General features: G+C 40.3%; 1 protein-coding gene across 4 annotated transcripts in view; it reads right to left on the bottom strand.

Annotated features, from left to right (window-relative positions):
- PTPRO (protein tyrosine phosphatase receptor type O) overlaps nt 1-16,613 on the bottom strand; it is a 154,548-nt gene that overhangs the window by 60,547 nt on the left and 77,388 nt on the right. For 3 of the 4 annotated variants that reach the window (XM_065683236.1, XM_065683198.1, XM_065683209.1), the window contains exon 2: nt 5,200-5,473. In XM_065683236.1, coding sequence (XP_065539308.1) covers nt 5,200-5,473 — 274 coding nt within the window. Of the gene's footprint in view, nt 1-5,199; nt 5,474-16,613 lie in introns of those variants that run through there. The other variant, XM_065683218.1, reaches the window with a different exon arrangement.

Genomic DNA, 16,613 nt, shown 5'->3' with positions numbered 1-16,613 from the left:
AAATATTGCAAAGCACTAAATTAATTATATAAATTCTGGAGTTTCTTCACTCCCATTGTGTCATGGTTTAAACCCAACCACAAACCTCGTTCGCTCACTTTCCCCCCTTTTGCCCTCCCCCTTCTCCTGGAGGGACGGAGAGGAGAATCGAAAAGAATGCAACTCCCACGGGTTGAGATAAGAACAGTTTAGTAACTAAGGTATAACACCAATCACTACTGCTACCACCAATAATAACAATGATAAAGGAAATAACAAGAGAAGAGAATACAACACCTCAGCACCAGCTGACCGGTAACTCACTCCACTCCCCCCAGCCGAACACCGACTGATACCTCGTCCAACCCTGCCATCCCCCCTTTCCGGGGTAACTCTCAGTTACATCCTGGGCATGACGCGCTGTGGTATGGAATACCTCTTTGGCTAGTTTGGGTCAGGTGTCCTGTCTCTGCTTCCTCCCAGCCTCCCCTCCTCCCTGGCAGAGCATGAGGCTCAGAAAGTCCTTGGCCAGACCAAACATTCGAGCAGCAACTGAAACCATCGGCGTTATCAGCACTGTTCCCAGGCCAAAAGATCAAAGCACAGCACTGTACTAGCTCCTAAGAAGGAGAAAAATGACTGCTGCTGCTGAACCCAGGACACATTGAAAATCCAAAACCCAAAGACCAGATGAAAGCAGGCTTCAAGTAATCATGTTAGATACTAGAACTACTTCTAACCTTATCCAGACTGAAAGCTGGAAGAAAGGTAATTTTGGTAGGCACAGTACAATTGCACTCACAGGAATCTGGCCAGGAAGGTGAGATTCATACACCTATTGTTGTGAAACAGTCACAGGGATCTTTACAACTAAGTGGTCAGGGTTTCAGTTTTTCTCCTTCAGTGAAATACTGAGCCCCATTTGCTGAACACAGCTTTGCTACAGAATCAGAAGAAAGAGAGCTATTTTGTGCTCAAATCCCATTTTACAGGCTTCCTATCTAAGAGTTGAATGCACCCTGTTCATCTCACCCTATCACCCCTGCTCAGGAAGCAATGCAAGGATGTGGGCTGTGCTCAAGTTGACAAAACCCTTGGGCTTTGAGAAGAAATATTGCAAGAAATAGTTCACACTTTGCATTACAACAGTCTGGACTAAACAAGTAAACACTATAGTTTGTGGTGGTTTCAGTAATATGAGAAAGCCCTGAAATGATTCCATTCAGAGATAAGCAGAAAATAAACTGTTAGGTCTTGTAGAGAAGGCCCAAATTAACAATGGAAGCCTCAAATGTAGTATGCAGACATGCATATTCGTATACTTATATAATGTTAAGATTTTTTAAATTTTATACTGTCCTGGGTTTACCAGGAGCCGTTTTGCTCCTTCTTAGCAGCTGGTGCAGCGCTGTGTTTTGACTTCCAGTCTGGGCAGAGAGCTGATAACACCAATTGCTTTTAATTGTTCCTAAGTAATGTTTACCCTGACTAAGGACTTTGTGAGTCTCATGCTCTGCCGGGGACGAGGGGAGGCCGGGAGGAACACCTGACCCAGGCTAGCCAAAGAGGTATTCCATACCACAGCACGTCATGCACAGGGAGGTAACTGGGAGTTACTCGGAAGGGCACACTCTCTCTTCGGAGGGGGTCGAACCCGTTCAGTGGTGGTATCGTATTCCCTTCTCTTGTTATTTTCTCTTATCATTATTGTCATTGGTGGTAGCAGCAGTGATTTGTGTTATACCTTAGTTACTGGGCTGTTCTTATCTCAACCCATGGGTTACATTCTCTCAATTCTCCTTCCCATCCCTCCGGGAGCGGGGAGGGTCAGGGGGGGAGGGGGAAGGAAAGAAAGAGGGAGAAAAAAAAAGGGGGGGGGGGGAGTGAGTGAATGAACTTTGTGGTTGGGTTTAAACCACAACATATGTGTACATATTTATCACACTTGTACCTATATATTTCATATATATAATTATATATGCATATATGTATTAAATATTTATTTCCTTAACTTCTAAATCATCTTTCTGTTGAGGAATCTTTTTTTTTTCTGCACAGAAATCTCTGAGGGGTAAAACAAAGTCTTCTCTGACTCAAACTGGATGAAGCTTCAACCTGTGAAGAGACATACCTTTGTCCTGACAATATGCTGAGAAGCAGCACATTGCTAAGGGATGTGAATAGCGGAAAGGAAATGTCATAAAGATATACCATTGGAAAGCAGAGGTCTTTCATGACTTACTGAATTTCTAAGTAGACAATGTTTTTGAAGGACTATGCTCTCATTTTGACATGCATAATTTGGATACACAATGTTTGTGTGAAACTCGGATCTCTAGCACAGCTGCAAGACTACATCTCCCTTCATGGACTCCTTTTTAGAAATCAGAAGATCCCAGAAAACTGTACTTGTGCAATATCAAAGTACAGCCTTGGGAATAACCACCATGGCATCACTGGCTATCCCAACTGATTTTGTAGCAGTCTAATGAATGTGGCCAATCTGCCACTGTAAAGCTCTCCTGACACCAATGAAATTAGAATAGGAATTAATTTGGTCCTGGAAGCTAGTTGCAATGTGCCATATTTTCACATGTAAGATATAGATGGAGTAACTTAGATAGTTATATGTCTTTTCATGGCTAAAATAAACTAAGCATGTTAAACAGGCAGTGAGAGCATATGGTGTGAAGAAACTATGAATTTCTCCTAATTATTGTCTGCCATAAAAATCAAGTCAATTAATAGTCAGAAAATGATGTAAACCAGGAAGTGAACAATAACAATAAAAGGAAAATTTAAAAAAGAAAAGAAAGGAAAGGAAAGGAAAGGAAAGGAAAGGAAAGGAAAGGAAAGGAAAGGAAAGGAAAGGAAAGGAAAGGAAAGGAAAGGAAAGGAAAGGAAAGGAAAGGAAAGGAAAGGAAAGGAAAGGAAAGGAAAGGAAAGGAAAGGAAAGGAAAGGAAAGGAAAGGAAAGGAAAGGAAAGGAAAGGAAAGGAAAGGAAAGGAAAGGAAAGGACAACCAACTATCATGCAGTTTTGTAGGAGAAGCCAGTGGTCACCTCATGAGCTTTAAAATCTCTTCTCAAAAGCAACATATTGAAGCATATCTTAAAAAGACCAGCTTTCCACACTGCCTTTTCATTCCAAATTACTTTCATTCTTGCAGCCTTGTGCTCCAAAGATGAGAGCTATGTTAGTAACTGAGGCTGCTACATGAGAATTAGCAATCCTCAGTCTGCCTGGCAGAAAATACATGGAAGGAGATCTGGCCCTTTCCCTTGAGAAGTCCAGAATTTACATCACACTTTCTATGTTCACTACTGCACCCTTCAATGCTGCCTGCAGGAATGCTCTTTCTTTTTCATAAACCTGGTTGTCTTTCTGCTGAGACAAAACCAGTGAAATTCACTGCTCTGTTTTTTGTTACATGAGTTCCCCAAGCAGCGCTGTCCAACTGCCAAATCGCTGGTCCTTCCAAGCTCTAGGTGAGCAGCAGAGGCTGCAGCAAGAAACCCTAGGATACTGGCAACACACTCACATAAGACAGATGGTGAAAAGGGGTGGGCTCCTTTACATCAGAAAGAACACTGTCAAGTCTTGGAGGAGAGAAAGTGACATGGGATATGCCCCTTGGAGCCATCAGCCTCGCACTTTCAGGAACACCTTGTGGAAAACCCCCTGAGCTAGAAATAGGAAGTCTGGAGCTGGCTTTGGTGGGCTGAGCGACGCTGGTTCCCTTCTTCCTTCAGAGATCCCCTGCACAAAAGTTTGTGTGTTCCATCTGCCACACTGGATCACACCTTCCCACGCTACCAGTGACCCTTGTGGGCTCTGGAAATCAAACAGCAATGAGTCCTGATGCACAACTGCAAGTGCATCATGCAAAACCCACTAGAAATGCACAGTGAAGCTTTTTTTTTTTTTTTTCCAGTTGATTATACCTGATGCTTCCATTATTTTCTTTTAAGAAAACAAACCATAAATAGGAAATTAGATTAGAATTACTACATTGTCTGTAAGGTTAAAGCAGTCAAATAAAAGGAAATTCAGACTGCCTTTGAATCCTTAAATTGCTCACTACACATAGACGTTCTTGCACATATGCCTTGTGAAAAACTTGCATTACCCAACACCACCATACTTTTCCCATAGGTAGGTTCATGGTTGTCCTCATCAGGGCACAACTTGAGAACACAAGGGAAGGCTGAACAATGTACAGATTACGCAAAATCTGGTTACTGCAAAGTTTCACTTGGTAACCTGTGAGACTACTGTAATATGCTTTGAATATTACTACAGTGAATGACAGTTTCTCACTGACAAATGTAAGTACACAAAATCATAACAATTCCTCATCTGCAAGCTAACTAAAACTGTCTATAGAAAAAAAAACCCAACACCTTGAAACTGGTTTTCTCCATCCAAATATTTTTTTCCTGTCTTTTCTTAAATCTGTCTTCCAGGCAAAGAAATCATTTTATATTTTACAAATTGTTTTCAGGTTGGCACATGGAAGCAGTTCTGGAGCAACAGTCGAGCCAGAAATACAGCAGACATCACTCAGAAATCTGTGGTGTTTCACATGATGACAAAGCAAACAAAATCACACTCCTCCCCCAGGATCGATATACATGGAGGTAGTAAGACACAGATTACTACAGTTACGATCTCCACGCAAAAAAAACTTCAGCTGTACTGGCAGAAACATGTTTCTGATGACTAGCATCTGCTTTCCAAGTTTAGTACTGTTTCAATACATTAGCAACCAAAGAACATTGTTATAGCACTTAAACCAGAATATATCTCACCATGTAACAAGAGTGCTTACACTGAAATATTAGTCAACACTTTTTGTCTTTTACTAGGTTTTTGGAACTCTTGGTTCAAAGGGTTTAGGGTGAACATTTGGAAAGGAGATTCATCCATCACATTTGTCTCAATATGTTAAACCTCTGGTCACCGTTCAGGAAAAGTCAAGCTGGAAGAAACCCAGAGCCACCCCTGTCTTCTTGCTCAGACCTTGTGAATTTTCACTCACAAGCCTTCTCAACACCTCTTCCCTACTGTTCTCATGCAGGGATTAGTCCTACAAAGAAGGATGACCTACTGAAAACACAAAAACCCCACCCAACCTTCTCCACAAGAATAACTTCCAGGGAAAATAAAACCACACACAAAGAGAAGAAACAGAAGAAAGAAAGAATAACATGTTACTTACTGGTTAACACAGTGATTGATCTTGCTGACTTGGAAACCATATTTGAGTTCACTACCAAGAGAGTTACTATGTAATATAGGCCATGGTATTTGGCATTAAAAACCACAGGGGCAGGTAAAGTGCTATTGAATTCTTCGAACTGGAAAAAGTAGTTCTTGGATTCTCCAGCTATCTTCACAACATATACAGAGGATGAGCTCACCACATCAGATGCTTCCAGGGAGACAATGATACAATTGTCTTCTCGAACAGTAACTTGGAAAGGTTCTGCATTCTACAAGACAAGAATAAAGACTTTGCTGAAGTAAAATATGTTATTTTACTTTTACTTATTTCCCTTGGTATTCATAGGATTCTCACATTATATTTGAGGTAAAATTCCATTTCATATTCTGCAAGAGAGTTAACATAACATTTATTTCTGAACAATTCACAGCCAAAGTCCACAAACATCTGATTATCAGGCCAGTCTCTCTGCAGTGAAGGCTAGTTCCTCCTGTGTGCTTTCTGATGCTCTGGCTACTCCATCCCTTACATCCCAAGCAACAAAGCCTCTGTCATTCTTTCCTAACAGAAGGTGGACTAGAGCAGAAGAAGGACAGGATTAAAAAGGGTATCAGGAGCAAGAGGGTTTCCACTAAAGCCACAAAGAGTAAGTAATTTAAACCACCAAAGAGAGAAAATTAAATCAAGACTCCTTTATCTTGCAGAAACAGGATCATGTATTCTTCAATGCAATATATTCTGGAAGCCTGCAACTGAAGAATAATTTTTGGCACTGATGAAGCTTTTGCAAATATGCCCATTCCAGCAAGTACCAGGTGATACGCAGCTCTCAGTACTATGTCCATGACTTTGGTTGGCCTTTTTCAGTTCCTAAACCACACCATTTCATTTTCAATATTTCTTTTGTTAGCAATAGAGAGAAAGAAGTAATTTAACCTTGTTTTCATATATCATGAGCATGTTAAGTCATTGCCAGCTGAAAACACTTTCCTTTTTGTTAATTGCAAACCAGCTGTCAGCAAGAAGCACTTGCTCTCTACAGGAATTTCAAAACAGTTTCATGGTAATTAACAAGAAGGAAAAGTTCAAGCTTTCATTAAGAGTTGCCTTTTTGTTTATTAGGCCACACTGCTGCTTAGAATTTTTTACCCTCAGTGAAAACTGTAATATCCAATATTTTCAATCCCCAGCTCCATGGGATCTTTTTCTCCTTCGTATTTCACAGGCTGAGAGCTCTATTTGGAAGGCAGGGTGGGAAACCATGGCTACTTGTTCACTTATTCAGTCAAGTTGTTCCTGTAGCAAAGAGCTAGACACCTCCTTCAGAGATTAATTCTAACAGTTTGTCTACCTCCTGTCTTCTTGTAGTTTTGTTTAGGGGAATCTTCCATGAGAATAATGTCTTTTGCATTTATGCTGCAGGAACCAGGCTTCCAATTTGGAATTCACACATATGGCATTGCTAACTCCTGCCATTCAAAAAAGCCAACAAAACCCCACAAAAACCACCCCACTGAGAACAAAGAACTGATTCTAGGTTTGTAAGATTTTAAGTAATAGTAGTTTGTCTGAATATACATTTATGATTTCATCACTGTCTTTGAGATTTCACAGTGTACCTAAGGTCATATCACCCTATAGGCAGAATGACAGGCGTGAGAAAAAAAATTACCAAAGCAAACTCACTTACCTGACCCAGTATGAGAACAAGGTAAAAGTGAATTAAGTCCAGTCCAAACCAGTCTGGACAGCTTCAAGAGACTAAAAATAAAGGCAATGCAACTTCAGCTGCTGACTGGAGGTTTCATTTGACTGACTTTCGTAAGAATCAATTTTAAGTTGCTAAAATGATATAAACCAATGTTATCCATGGATGAATACTTTGGTGTGAAAATCTGATTAATTTTTCACAGATGGCAGAGCGATTGCTCCAAAAGATTTATAATGTAAGACTCCAAATGCACAAAAGCTTCCATGTGTTTTCATTAGCCTCAGCTGAATTCAACAGGTTTACCCTTGAGTAGATCAAATTAACACATTTCAAGAGTTTGTATTTTGCTTTTAATCCTGATTCAGTATTTGGATCCACACAGATTCAAGCCTTTAACTGGGGATTATGTTTAGATCTGGTCAAGACCAAGTAGAGGTTCTCTTACCCTTCTTCATCCCCATTCTCTCCACACTAAGCAAATGTGGAATGATTCCTACTTCAGCTCTCCTGATGTGGGAAGACAGGAGAAGGAAGGCATCCACAGCCTGACTTTTCAGATGCATGTGTGCTTTTGTATCACAAAAAGCATGATTCCCTTCCAAGGCCAAGCAAGGAAAGACAGACCTGGTTCAGCAAGGTTATTTCTACATATCAAGCTTGAACTGCATACATAATTCCATGTAAGTCAGTGGGTTCTGACCTTCCCTAGACTAGCATTTGAATGTTTTGCTAGAGGAGAAAGAATGATGTTATCTCTAAAATTACTTCTAGCCTGCCCTTGGCTTTGCCATTGAATTGCATGGTACTAACTCAAAGTGCCTACCTTGCTACGAAAAGACAGACAAAAAAGCCCAACAAATTTATATGTGCCAACAAACAGTTCTAAGCAAGTTCCTTGTATTTGGTGGTATTATAAATCATTTGTGATGTTAATTGAGTACAGCTGGAAATTAAGCATATAATTGCAGAGCGATAGACATTCCTAGGATATAATTAGATGCTTTCAGAAACTGCTCATATGGGGTGTGATTTTACTCTTTGATTCTTCTGTGGGTATTGTATTAACCATGTTGAAGATTGTACTTTCATTTTTCCCCTCATAATGTTTCCTTGAATTCACAGCAAGTACCATTCAGCAAATGATCCCCTAACTTTCTTCAGTAGTTCTCACACAACTAACATGCCTATGCTAGCTAAATACATAGAAACCTCTCAGACATATACTATTGTTACCTATGACTACACCTAACTGGGGAAAGTAACCTTTCCCCAAGTCCTTTATCTCCTGAGCATCTGAGGACTGTGAAATGAGAACCTCCCTACTTTGGGTGCATGTGTCCAGGTGCTTTTGAACCACTGCTGCCATGATGCACAAGTATTTTGAGCGACATCTCTTTAGTAGCTGTGTGCCCACCTGCGTAACAAATCCCTCTCTTGAGTGGTACCTATTCTTTTCGGTGATTATCTATCCCTCTTTCACACACTTGTACCTGCCCAAGCTTTTAAACTGCTGCATGCACAAAACACATGGTTTGTGGGAGGCATCTGTTATTATCCATTGGTTCCTGAAATAATTTTTATCCTTTCATTTCAACTCTAAGGTTTGTTTTATAAAATGAAGTAGCAAAAAAGGTATGAATAAAAAAAACTTGCAATTAACATGTCATAAAATGAAATCACTTATCTCCTTTGGGGTATGTATTTCACTTTGAGTATTTTAATAGAACAGACCACTTTAGGCATCCTGTTGTTGTATACTGTATAAAGTGAGGGTTATCAACCATCATTGGGCTTGTGATTTTGAAAAGAAGTCTGGAGAAAAACATGAGTATTTTTTGGAAGCACCTCTGGAAGTGACAAACATGCCCCACTTAACTAGGTTGTAAAGCCAGTTTGTCTTAGGACTGACAGCATCAGTATGGTAAATACACATTTCATTACTTCTGGTCAGCTACCTCCAGGATTTAATTTGCTGGTGTCGCAGCTTGAGCGGCTGTTTCATGCCTGTGGGGAAATTTGGCAGGGCTTGTGCATTCAGAACCAAATGATTAGCTTCAGCTTCCTTTCTAGTTTATTATTACAAGCTTGTGCCACGATAAAGCACTTAGGAAAAAAAAGGCGGGGGGAGAGAGGGAAGTAAATCCCACAATGTGATGCCTGTTCGCAGTCATTTCCAGCACAGGGATGAGTCATGCTAGTGGAATTTCCAGCCAATAACCAGGTCCCAATTAAAATAAAAAGGAGGGGGAGGCAAGGCAATATAGAGCATGTCAAATAAACAACATTCAAAGAGTAATAGGAAAATAAATGGTGTGCAGCAGTGCTCAGAGCTCTCTTTTCAGAAGTCTATATCCTCAGTTTATTTCCTTTTAACAGTATGAGCTTTACGCATGAGGAAGAGATCAAAGTTGCAAAACAGCTACTAATTTTACTTACTTTAGCTTTCGAATGTCTCACTTTGAAACACATTGGACCAGAATCCAATTATATGAAGTGTAAGTAGTTACATGTCTTGCTGACTTTAAGAGGAGGTGTGGATACTCATCAGCTCTGTAAAACTAAAATACTGGCAACTGTGTCAAGTTATCTAATGCTAGGCAAGTGGAACCAAGATGCTGAACCAATCTTACTTCTGTCAGCTCTTATAGAGTAAATCCTAAGCAGATCCTAATGTATCACAGAGTTTTCAAAGTTGCCATCTGATATCTTAATGTAGGAGTAAATTTTAAAGCTGTAAGTATCTACTTCTTAGGGCAAAAGTACCATTATGATTACCTTCTGTGTAATGATGGTCAAAAATACATCAATGCAAGTATGACAAGACAATATTGAACACTATATCCAGACGTCTTGGATGAAATACTGGCTATTTTTGTGAATCATAGAATCACAGAATAGTTAGGGTTGGAAAGGACCTTAAGATCATCTAGTTCCAGCCCCCCTGCCATGGGCAGGGACACCTCACACTAAACCATGTCACCTAAGACTCCATCCAATGTGGCCTTGAACACTGCCAGGGATGGAGCATTCACAACATCTTTGGGCAATCCATTCTAATGCCTCATCACCCTCACAGTAAAGAACTTCTTAACTATATCTAACCTTAACTTCCCAGATTATGCTACTATACTCAGATATATTTTGTTCCACTAGCCAATAATACTAGTTTCATTCTAATTCACACAATGACTCATTCTCACCAAGATTCATCTTACTTAATTTTAGGTACTTAAAGGGAATGACTGAGAGACAGCATGACCTTTTCAGACAGAGTACCTAAGGGCTCGTCTGAGAACTGAATTACTTTTGAAAGTGCACTAAACAGCCAAAGGGTCCATGCTCCCAGCCTGGCAAAATTCCTGCAGTCTTCTGTCACCAGGTGCTCCACAGAAAGCACATAAGAAATTTCATAAAATAAATAATATTGCAAAATGTGCATAAAAGTCATGTCATTTTTGCACCAGCTTTCTAATGTATGTGACAAATGATACTGAAGAAAAGTTATAGCAAAAATACTGAACATTCATTTTATGCAGAAATTGGAATCTTATTGGAATCTGCTATGCAGTTGTTGGAAATGTATTGTTTCATGTGAGTCACTGTGCAGGAAACAAATTCTGACCTATATAACTGTTTCAGTAATTTACTTGCCTCCCACCCCACAATCGCTCTTGCCCTCCTTCTGTCCCTTTCCCTGCCATTCCCCTGTGCAGGCTAGACACTTGACAGTGGTGGAGGATTGCAACTACTTTCCAATCCATTACAGCTAAAAAAAAAAAGAGGGGTCCATGAAACTCCCTTCTGTTGCAATGTGGAGTCACCATCCAAAGCAAACAACAGACTGTGGTTTCACACAATTTAGCTGTTTTGAAGTATAACTTAATACATAAATCTTTGCTTTAGATGACCCTTCAGGTTCCAGCCTTTCTTCCATCATTACTGCGTCACCTTTCTTACTTTCACAGCTTCCTGCTCATAATTTTCACAGGGTATTTTCTGCTAAACACTGCAACATCAAACCTTACACTGTTTATATTCCACATCCAGCCTCTTTACTCTTATCTCAAAGGCTCTTAATAAAAAGCATTTCACAAGGCTGAAAGTGATATGGTTTCACAAAAAGATACAAGCAGTCTCAAATAAAGCAGTTGTCGCAGCCGTGACCTGAGAAAGGTCTTTTCTGTGCATAGGAAAGGACTGGGTGAAGATTGCTTATTACATATTATTCTAACTATCATGCTTAGATCCTATAGTTCTAACAAAAACAAACAAAAAAACCCAAACAAACAAACAAACAAACAAAAAAGCATAGTCAACCTTACAGAATTTAGGGAAGAAAGTACATCCTCAGATTTCCACATGTTCCCGTGAATTCTAAAGCAGGAAGAGACCAGTGTTGAATGCAAGATGAAAAGATCGTTTGAAATACTCTTCGGGAGTGTGAACAAAAATGTTACAGACTTGGAACAAAAATGTAAAGACTTCTTGAAAATAAGGATATTTATTCCTGGGGCTTCTGTTTTTATCTACACTTCTCCACAGGTTGTGCAAAGAAACTCCCTTAATAAATACTCTTTGGAAGAAATATTCCATCAGAGACATAGAAAACCTTATATTCAAGATTTTCCATGCAAAAGGGAATATTTAAAGAAGTGAAAAGAGAGTAAAAGCAGCAGTTCTCAATAATTTATGATGTTTGATTCAGGTTAACACACCATTTCTGGAATCCTGCTCTATGAATAGTGTCCTCAGCACTGTTGCTATTCTCAGTCTCAATAAGCCAGCAACAACAATCTGCTGGTCATATTTTATAAATGAGCTTCAACATTTCTTTGCTCTGGGAGACATTTTTAAAGGGACAGGTATTTTTCCCCCCCTCTGCACATGAATGAAGAATATGAAGGTATTTTTTTTTAAGCAAATGTTATTTTGGTATGTACAGTCCACCACATTTTGCTACCATTCTGAAGTCAATAATCTGGAAGGAAATCTTTCTTGACACTATCAGCTGCTATTATGATAACATTAAGTAAATGCCAGAATGCTAAATATGTGAAAGTGGAATGTTTGCATTCAGTAAGGCTAATATCTTTTATGTATCACCTTGTTAGTATATGTAGCATTTAATGAATTATTGCTAAACATATATTTCTATCCCATCTTTCTAGTGTAAACTGGAAAGGGCAAAACCCAAGCACAATGATTCAGAGGCCCTGATATTAACATAGCATGAAGCTAGGTTAGAAAGAACTATGGATGGCATTTCTCCCTCTTATCAATCCTGGATGCACTTATCTATCCCAGATATGACAGGAATTCACACTCAGGCAGATATAGTTGGGTTTCTCTCTGCTCTAGATTTTTAGCTTCTCTCTAGTATTAGAATATGTCAAAAAGAAGAATTCTTCTGAAAGAATATATGAATTTGATTACCTTCCTCAACTCAGACCTTTATGGAGCCTCTGCAATTAAAGTTAGCCATCCCTGGTGGATATACCCAAACACATACACATGCCAGATGAACCATGTGCTTTAATGAAAATGCATCTTCCCTCTTGAGCCTCTATGTGAATAACAGAAAAGAAAAAAAGGGCACAGGAAATATATTATACTGCCTCATCAGTTCCCTTAACTCTACCAAACTGGCCCTTGTAGCGATCTTCTCCAGTCAATACTTATTCTCTCTCTGGAAGAACAGTGAAAGCAAATTTCTACCCGGACAAATGTAAAGTGATCAGAGTTGTACATAGACCAGGTGGAAAGAAGAGGTCATATTAAGTGGATTCCCTATTAAATTGCAGAAAGGAGAAGCTAGGAGGAATGGAAAAAAAAGATAACTTTCTAGGAACAGGATTTAATTGAATAGTATGCCACATGTACATTATCCTAAGAATATACATATTCTCCATTAACTGAGAGCAAGTGCTTTCACAGCACAGTGCCTACAAGTCAAAACGCATGCACTGTATTTCAGTTCCCTCTCTGTGATAGAGGAAACGAAGAGCAGATCACCTCAGGAAAATACTGAAGGAAAAAGAGTGAGAAACTAATGTGGATTTTTAAGAACTTGGATTATTAGAAAAACACCTTCTTTCCATGCTGTCAAACAATCTTTGAAGTGTCTTATACTTCAAAGTGCCCTATGTGAGATGGAAGAAATACTGGAAGAGATATGCTTTTTGAATGATGAAGGACAAATTATTCAAACTGTTTAGCTCTTCAGCTCCAAAATTGTGGATTCACTTGTGCAAATAATGGAAGTCCGTAATATAAGCTTCTGACGATGAAACAGCTCCTGAACAGCTACTGATGCTGAAAGGTGACATTAGAAAGTGACATAGAAAATTCCTGGTGTTCAACAGAATGCAAAGACTGTTGTTGCACTGTGAGAAACTGACCATGACATGCTCCATCACTGCTGTGCAGCTGATAGGAACTGGACTGAACTTTTTGCAGGAAAACAGAGGGATCAGGCCCAATCAGCAAAGGCTCATGAAGGGCACATCCTACTTGAACCAACCTGATCTCCATCTATGCTAAGGTGACCCACCTGGTTGATGAGGGAAAGGCCATGGACATTGTCTATTTGGACCTTGGTAAAGCATTTGACACTGTCTCCCACGGCACTCTCCTGGACAAATTGGTTGCTCATGGCCTACATAGGTGTATTCTTAGCTGTGCTGGAAACTGGCTGAGACCAAACACTGGTGGTAAATGGCATCACATCTACTTGGCATCAACCACTAATGGTGTCCCGCAGGGCTCAGTGTTAGGGCCAGTGTTGTTTAACAACTTCATTGATGATCTGGACAAGGGGAATGAATGCATCCTCAGTAAATTTGCAGACAACACCAAGCTGGGCGAGAGTGTTGATCTGCTAGAGGATAGGGAGGCTCTGCAGAGGGATCTGGATAGGCTGGATCCGTGGGCTGTGGCCAATGATTCAAAAGGCAAAGTGCCGGGTCCTGCATTTGGGCCACAACAACCCCATGCAACGCTACAGGCCTGGGGGAGAATGGCTGGAAAGCTCCTCAATGGAAAAGGACCTGGGGGTGCTGATTGATGGCCACTGAACATGAGCCAACTTGTGCCCAGGCAGCCAAGAAGGCCAACAGCACCCTGACTTGTAACAGCATTAGCACTGCCAGCAGGGCCAGGGCAGTGATCATCCCCCTGTACTTGGTACTGGTGAGGTTGCGCCTCAAATCCCGTGTTCAGTTCTGGGCCCCTCACTACAACAGCAACATTGAAGTGCTGGAGCAGGTCCAGAAAAGGGTAAAGAAGCTGGTGAAGGGTCTGGAGCACAAGTGTGATGAGGAGCAGCTGAGGGAACTGGGGGTGTTTAATCTGGTGAAGAGAAGGCTCAGGGGGGAACCTTATTGCTCTCTACAACTACCTGAAAAGAGGTTGTAATGAGGTGGGAATTGGTCTCTTCTCCCAAACAACAAGCAATAGGGCAAGAGGTAATGGCTTCAAGCTGCACCAGGGGAGATTTAGATTGGATATTAGGAACAATTTTTTCCCAGAAAGGGTTGTCAAGCATTGGAACAGGCTGCACAGGGAAGTGATAGAGTCACTGTCCCTGGAAGTGTTCAAGAACCGTGTAGATGAGGCCGTCAGTGATATGGTTTAGTGATGGACTTGGCAGTCCTGCGGTAAAGGCTGGACTTGATGAGCTTAAAGGTCTTTTCCAACCTAGTTGATTCTATGATTCTAAGGACTGGTTGTCAGCTGAACTTCATCTTAGGTGCTCTGGCAGAGAGTATGATGTGGGGTAGAGACTGAGTCTTATGGGTACTACAAAAGTGAAAAAGCCTTCATTTTAAATTGATAGGGTACATATATAACCTGAACAAGTGAACTAGTTTTTAAAGAAAGAATGCGATGCTTTGGTATTTGCATTATCTAGAAAGAGCACAGCTGGGAGGAAGTTAGAGTTGTCATTTATCTGAGAAACAAGATACCCAGGTGGTTATGCAATTCATTTGAAATCACAAAGCAACTTAGTGGAAAATGGTGGAAGAAAACAAGATTTTCTGTTCCCTCTCCCACCCCACTCTCCCATGTTAATCTATAATAGGACAGATTAGATGCAATGAATAAAATTGTAGATATGGGATATTCCAGGAGCTATTCCTTATTCCATAGCTCCAAGTGATTTTAAAGAGAATTGGGCATCAAAGTGCTTAAGTATTTTCAAAAACTCTGTTTTTTCAAATATGTTCTGAGACTACTAGAGAGGTTTGGAAATTTGAAATAAGGAGCCATTAATAAAAAAAAAATCCTGTTTCATATCACTTTTTCTGATAAGAAGAATTCAGAAGCAGGTGTGGGGTGCATTTGCCCCCATCTAAGCTGCTGACTTCCATTTTGTCCAGAGTTCACCTTAAACAAGTGCTGTAACATACTTAATACCTATCTGCCTGAAGCCATAATCATAATGTGGCTATGGCTGAACCCTGAAAGGTTGCTTACTCAGGTTCAAGCACTCATTCATGGGTTGGGATTTTTTTCAGATCCAAGCAGAATCTGATATTGTGCCCTTTGATCGCTCTGTTGTGTCATGTGTTCTCTTAGCAATTGTTGACCAGCTAATCTGCTGAGATTTTTTCATGTTACTTATACATAGTTCCTGCAGCTGAATGTTTTATGGTTTGTTTTGGGGTTTTTTTTCTTGCTAAAGTATTTGCTCTGCAGGTTTAGGGCGAGCCAATTGTCTTACTTGGCGGGGGGTTTTTTTGTCACTTTTTCCTAACCTGTGCTCAAAATGGGGCAAACAGCCAGTGCCATTTCCCTGATTACTAGCAAGAGATAAGCTCTGTAATTCTCTGTAGAGAACAGGGTCAATTGCAAATCCACACAGAAGATTTCAGCAGTTGCTACATCCTGAATTTCAATTCATTTCTAGTGTGGCTTTAGGCTCAGCTCAGCCATTTGTACTGATTTGATAAATTCCTATACAAAGAAGAGTTCTCTATCACACTACTGCTGGCAACATACTGCTCAGCAGTCATGAAAGCTACCAAATTCTCTAATGCTACGAAAACTCATAGCTTGTCACTGCCACCCTCCCCTGCAGGGATAACTCCAGAAGGATTTATTTGGTCACAGCGTATCAAGCTTCTAGTTTTTAGTACAGCTGCCACAGGTTGACTTGAAAGAAGTGAATGAAAGGAGCGAAAACAAAGAGCTTAGGAAATGGAGTCAGAATCCTTAACTGTGGGGTGAAGTCTTTTCAGATGTAACACATGCCACCCCATCTCCCCAGAACAAGAGACTGGTCAAGGGAGAATGACTGCTGTTACCTACCAGAGGGATGACAGTCCAGGTTACTGAGTGTTATATGGCTTTCACGAAAAATATAATTCCTCTACAATGTCCTCTCTTACCAGCTTAATGGCTTCAACTTGCAATGCACAGTCTTCTGCAACTGTACTTACCAGGTCAGGAAAATAACAATTACTTCTACTCTAATATATAGCCCCCACATTTACCCTTCATTGAGATCTACTTGTGTGTTATCAGAAGAATATGCTTAAATATTCTGCATGCTTCTGTGTGTATAAGGAAAATACTGAATATCCTGTTACCTTCAAAGCGAGGAGACCTTAATGACATGTTGGTCAGAACTTTTATGCTGAGACTCCTGTACTTGGTGTGGGATTCATCTGGCTTTATTTTACCAAACTAAAAATTG

This window comes from Lathamus discolor, chromosome 1 (assembly GCF_037157495.1).
Source record: "Lathamus discolor isolate bLatDis1 chromosome 1, bLatDis1.hap1, whole genome shotgun sequence".
Taxonomy (NCBI): domain Eukaryota; kingdom Metazoa; phylum Chordata; class Aves; order Psittaciformes; family Psittacidae; genus Lathamus; species Lathamus discolor.
Note: the sequence above shows the minus strand (reverse complement) of the source record. Positions and strands in the feature narration are given on the sequence as shown.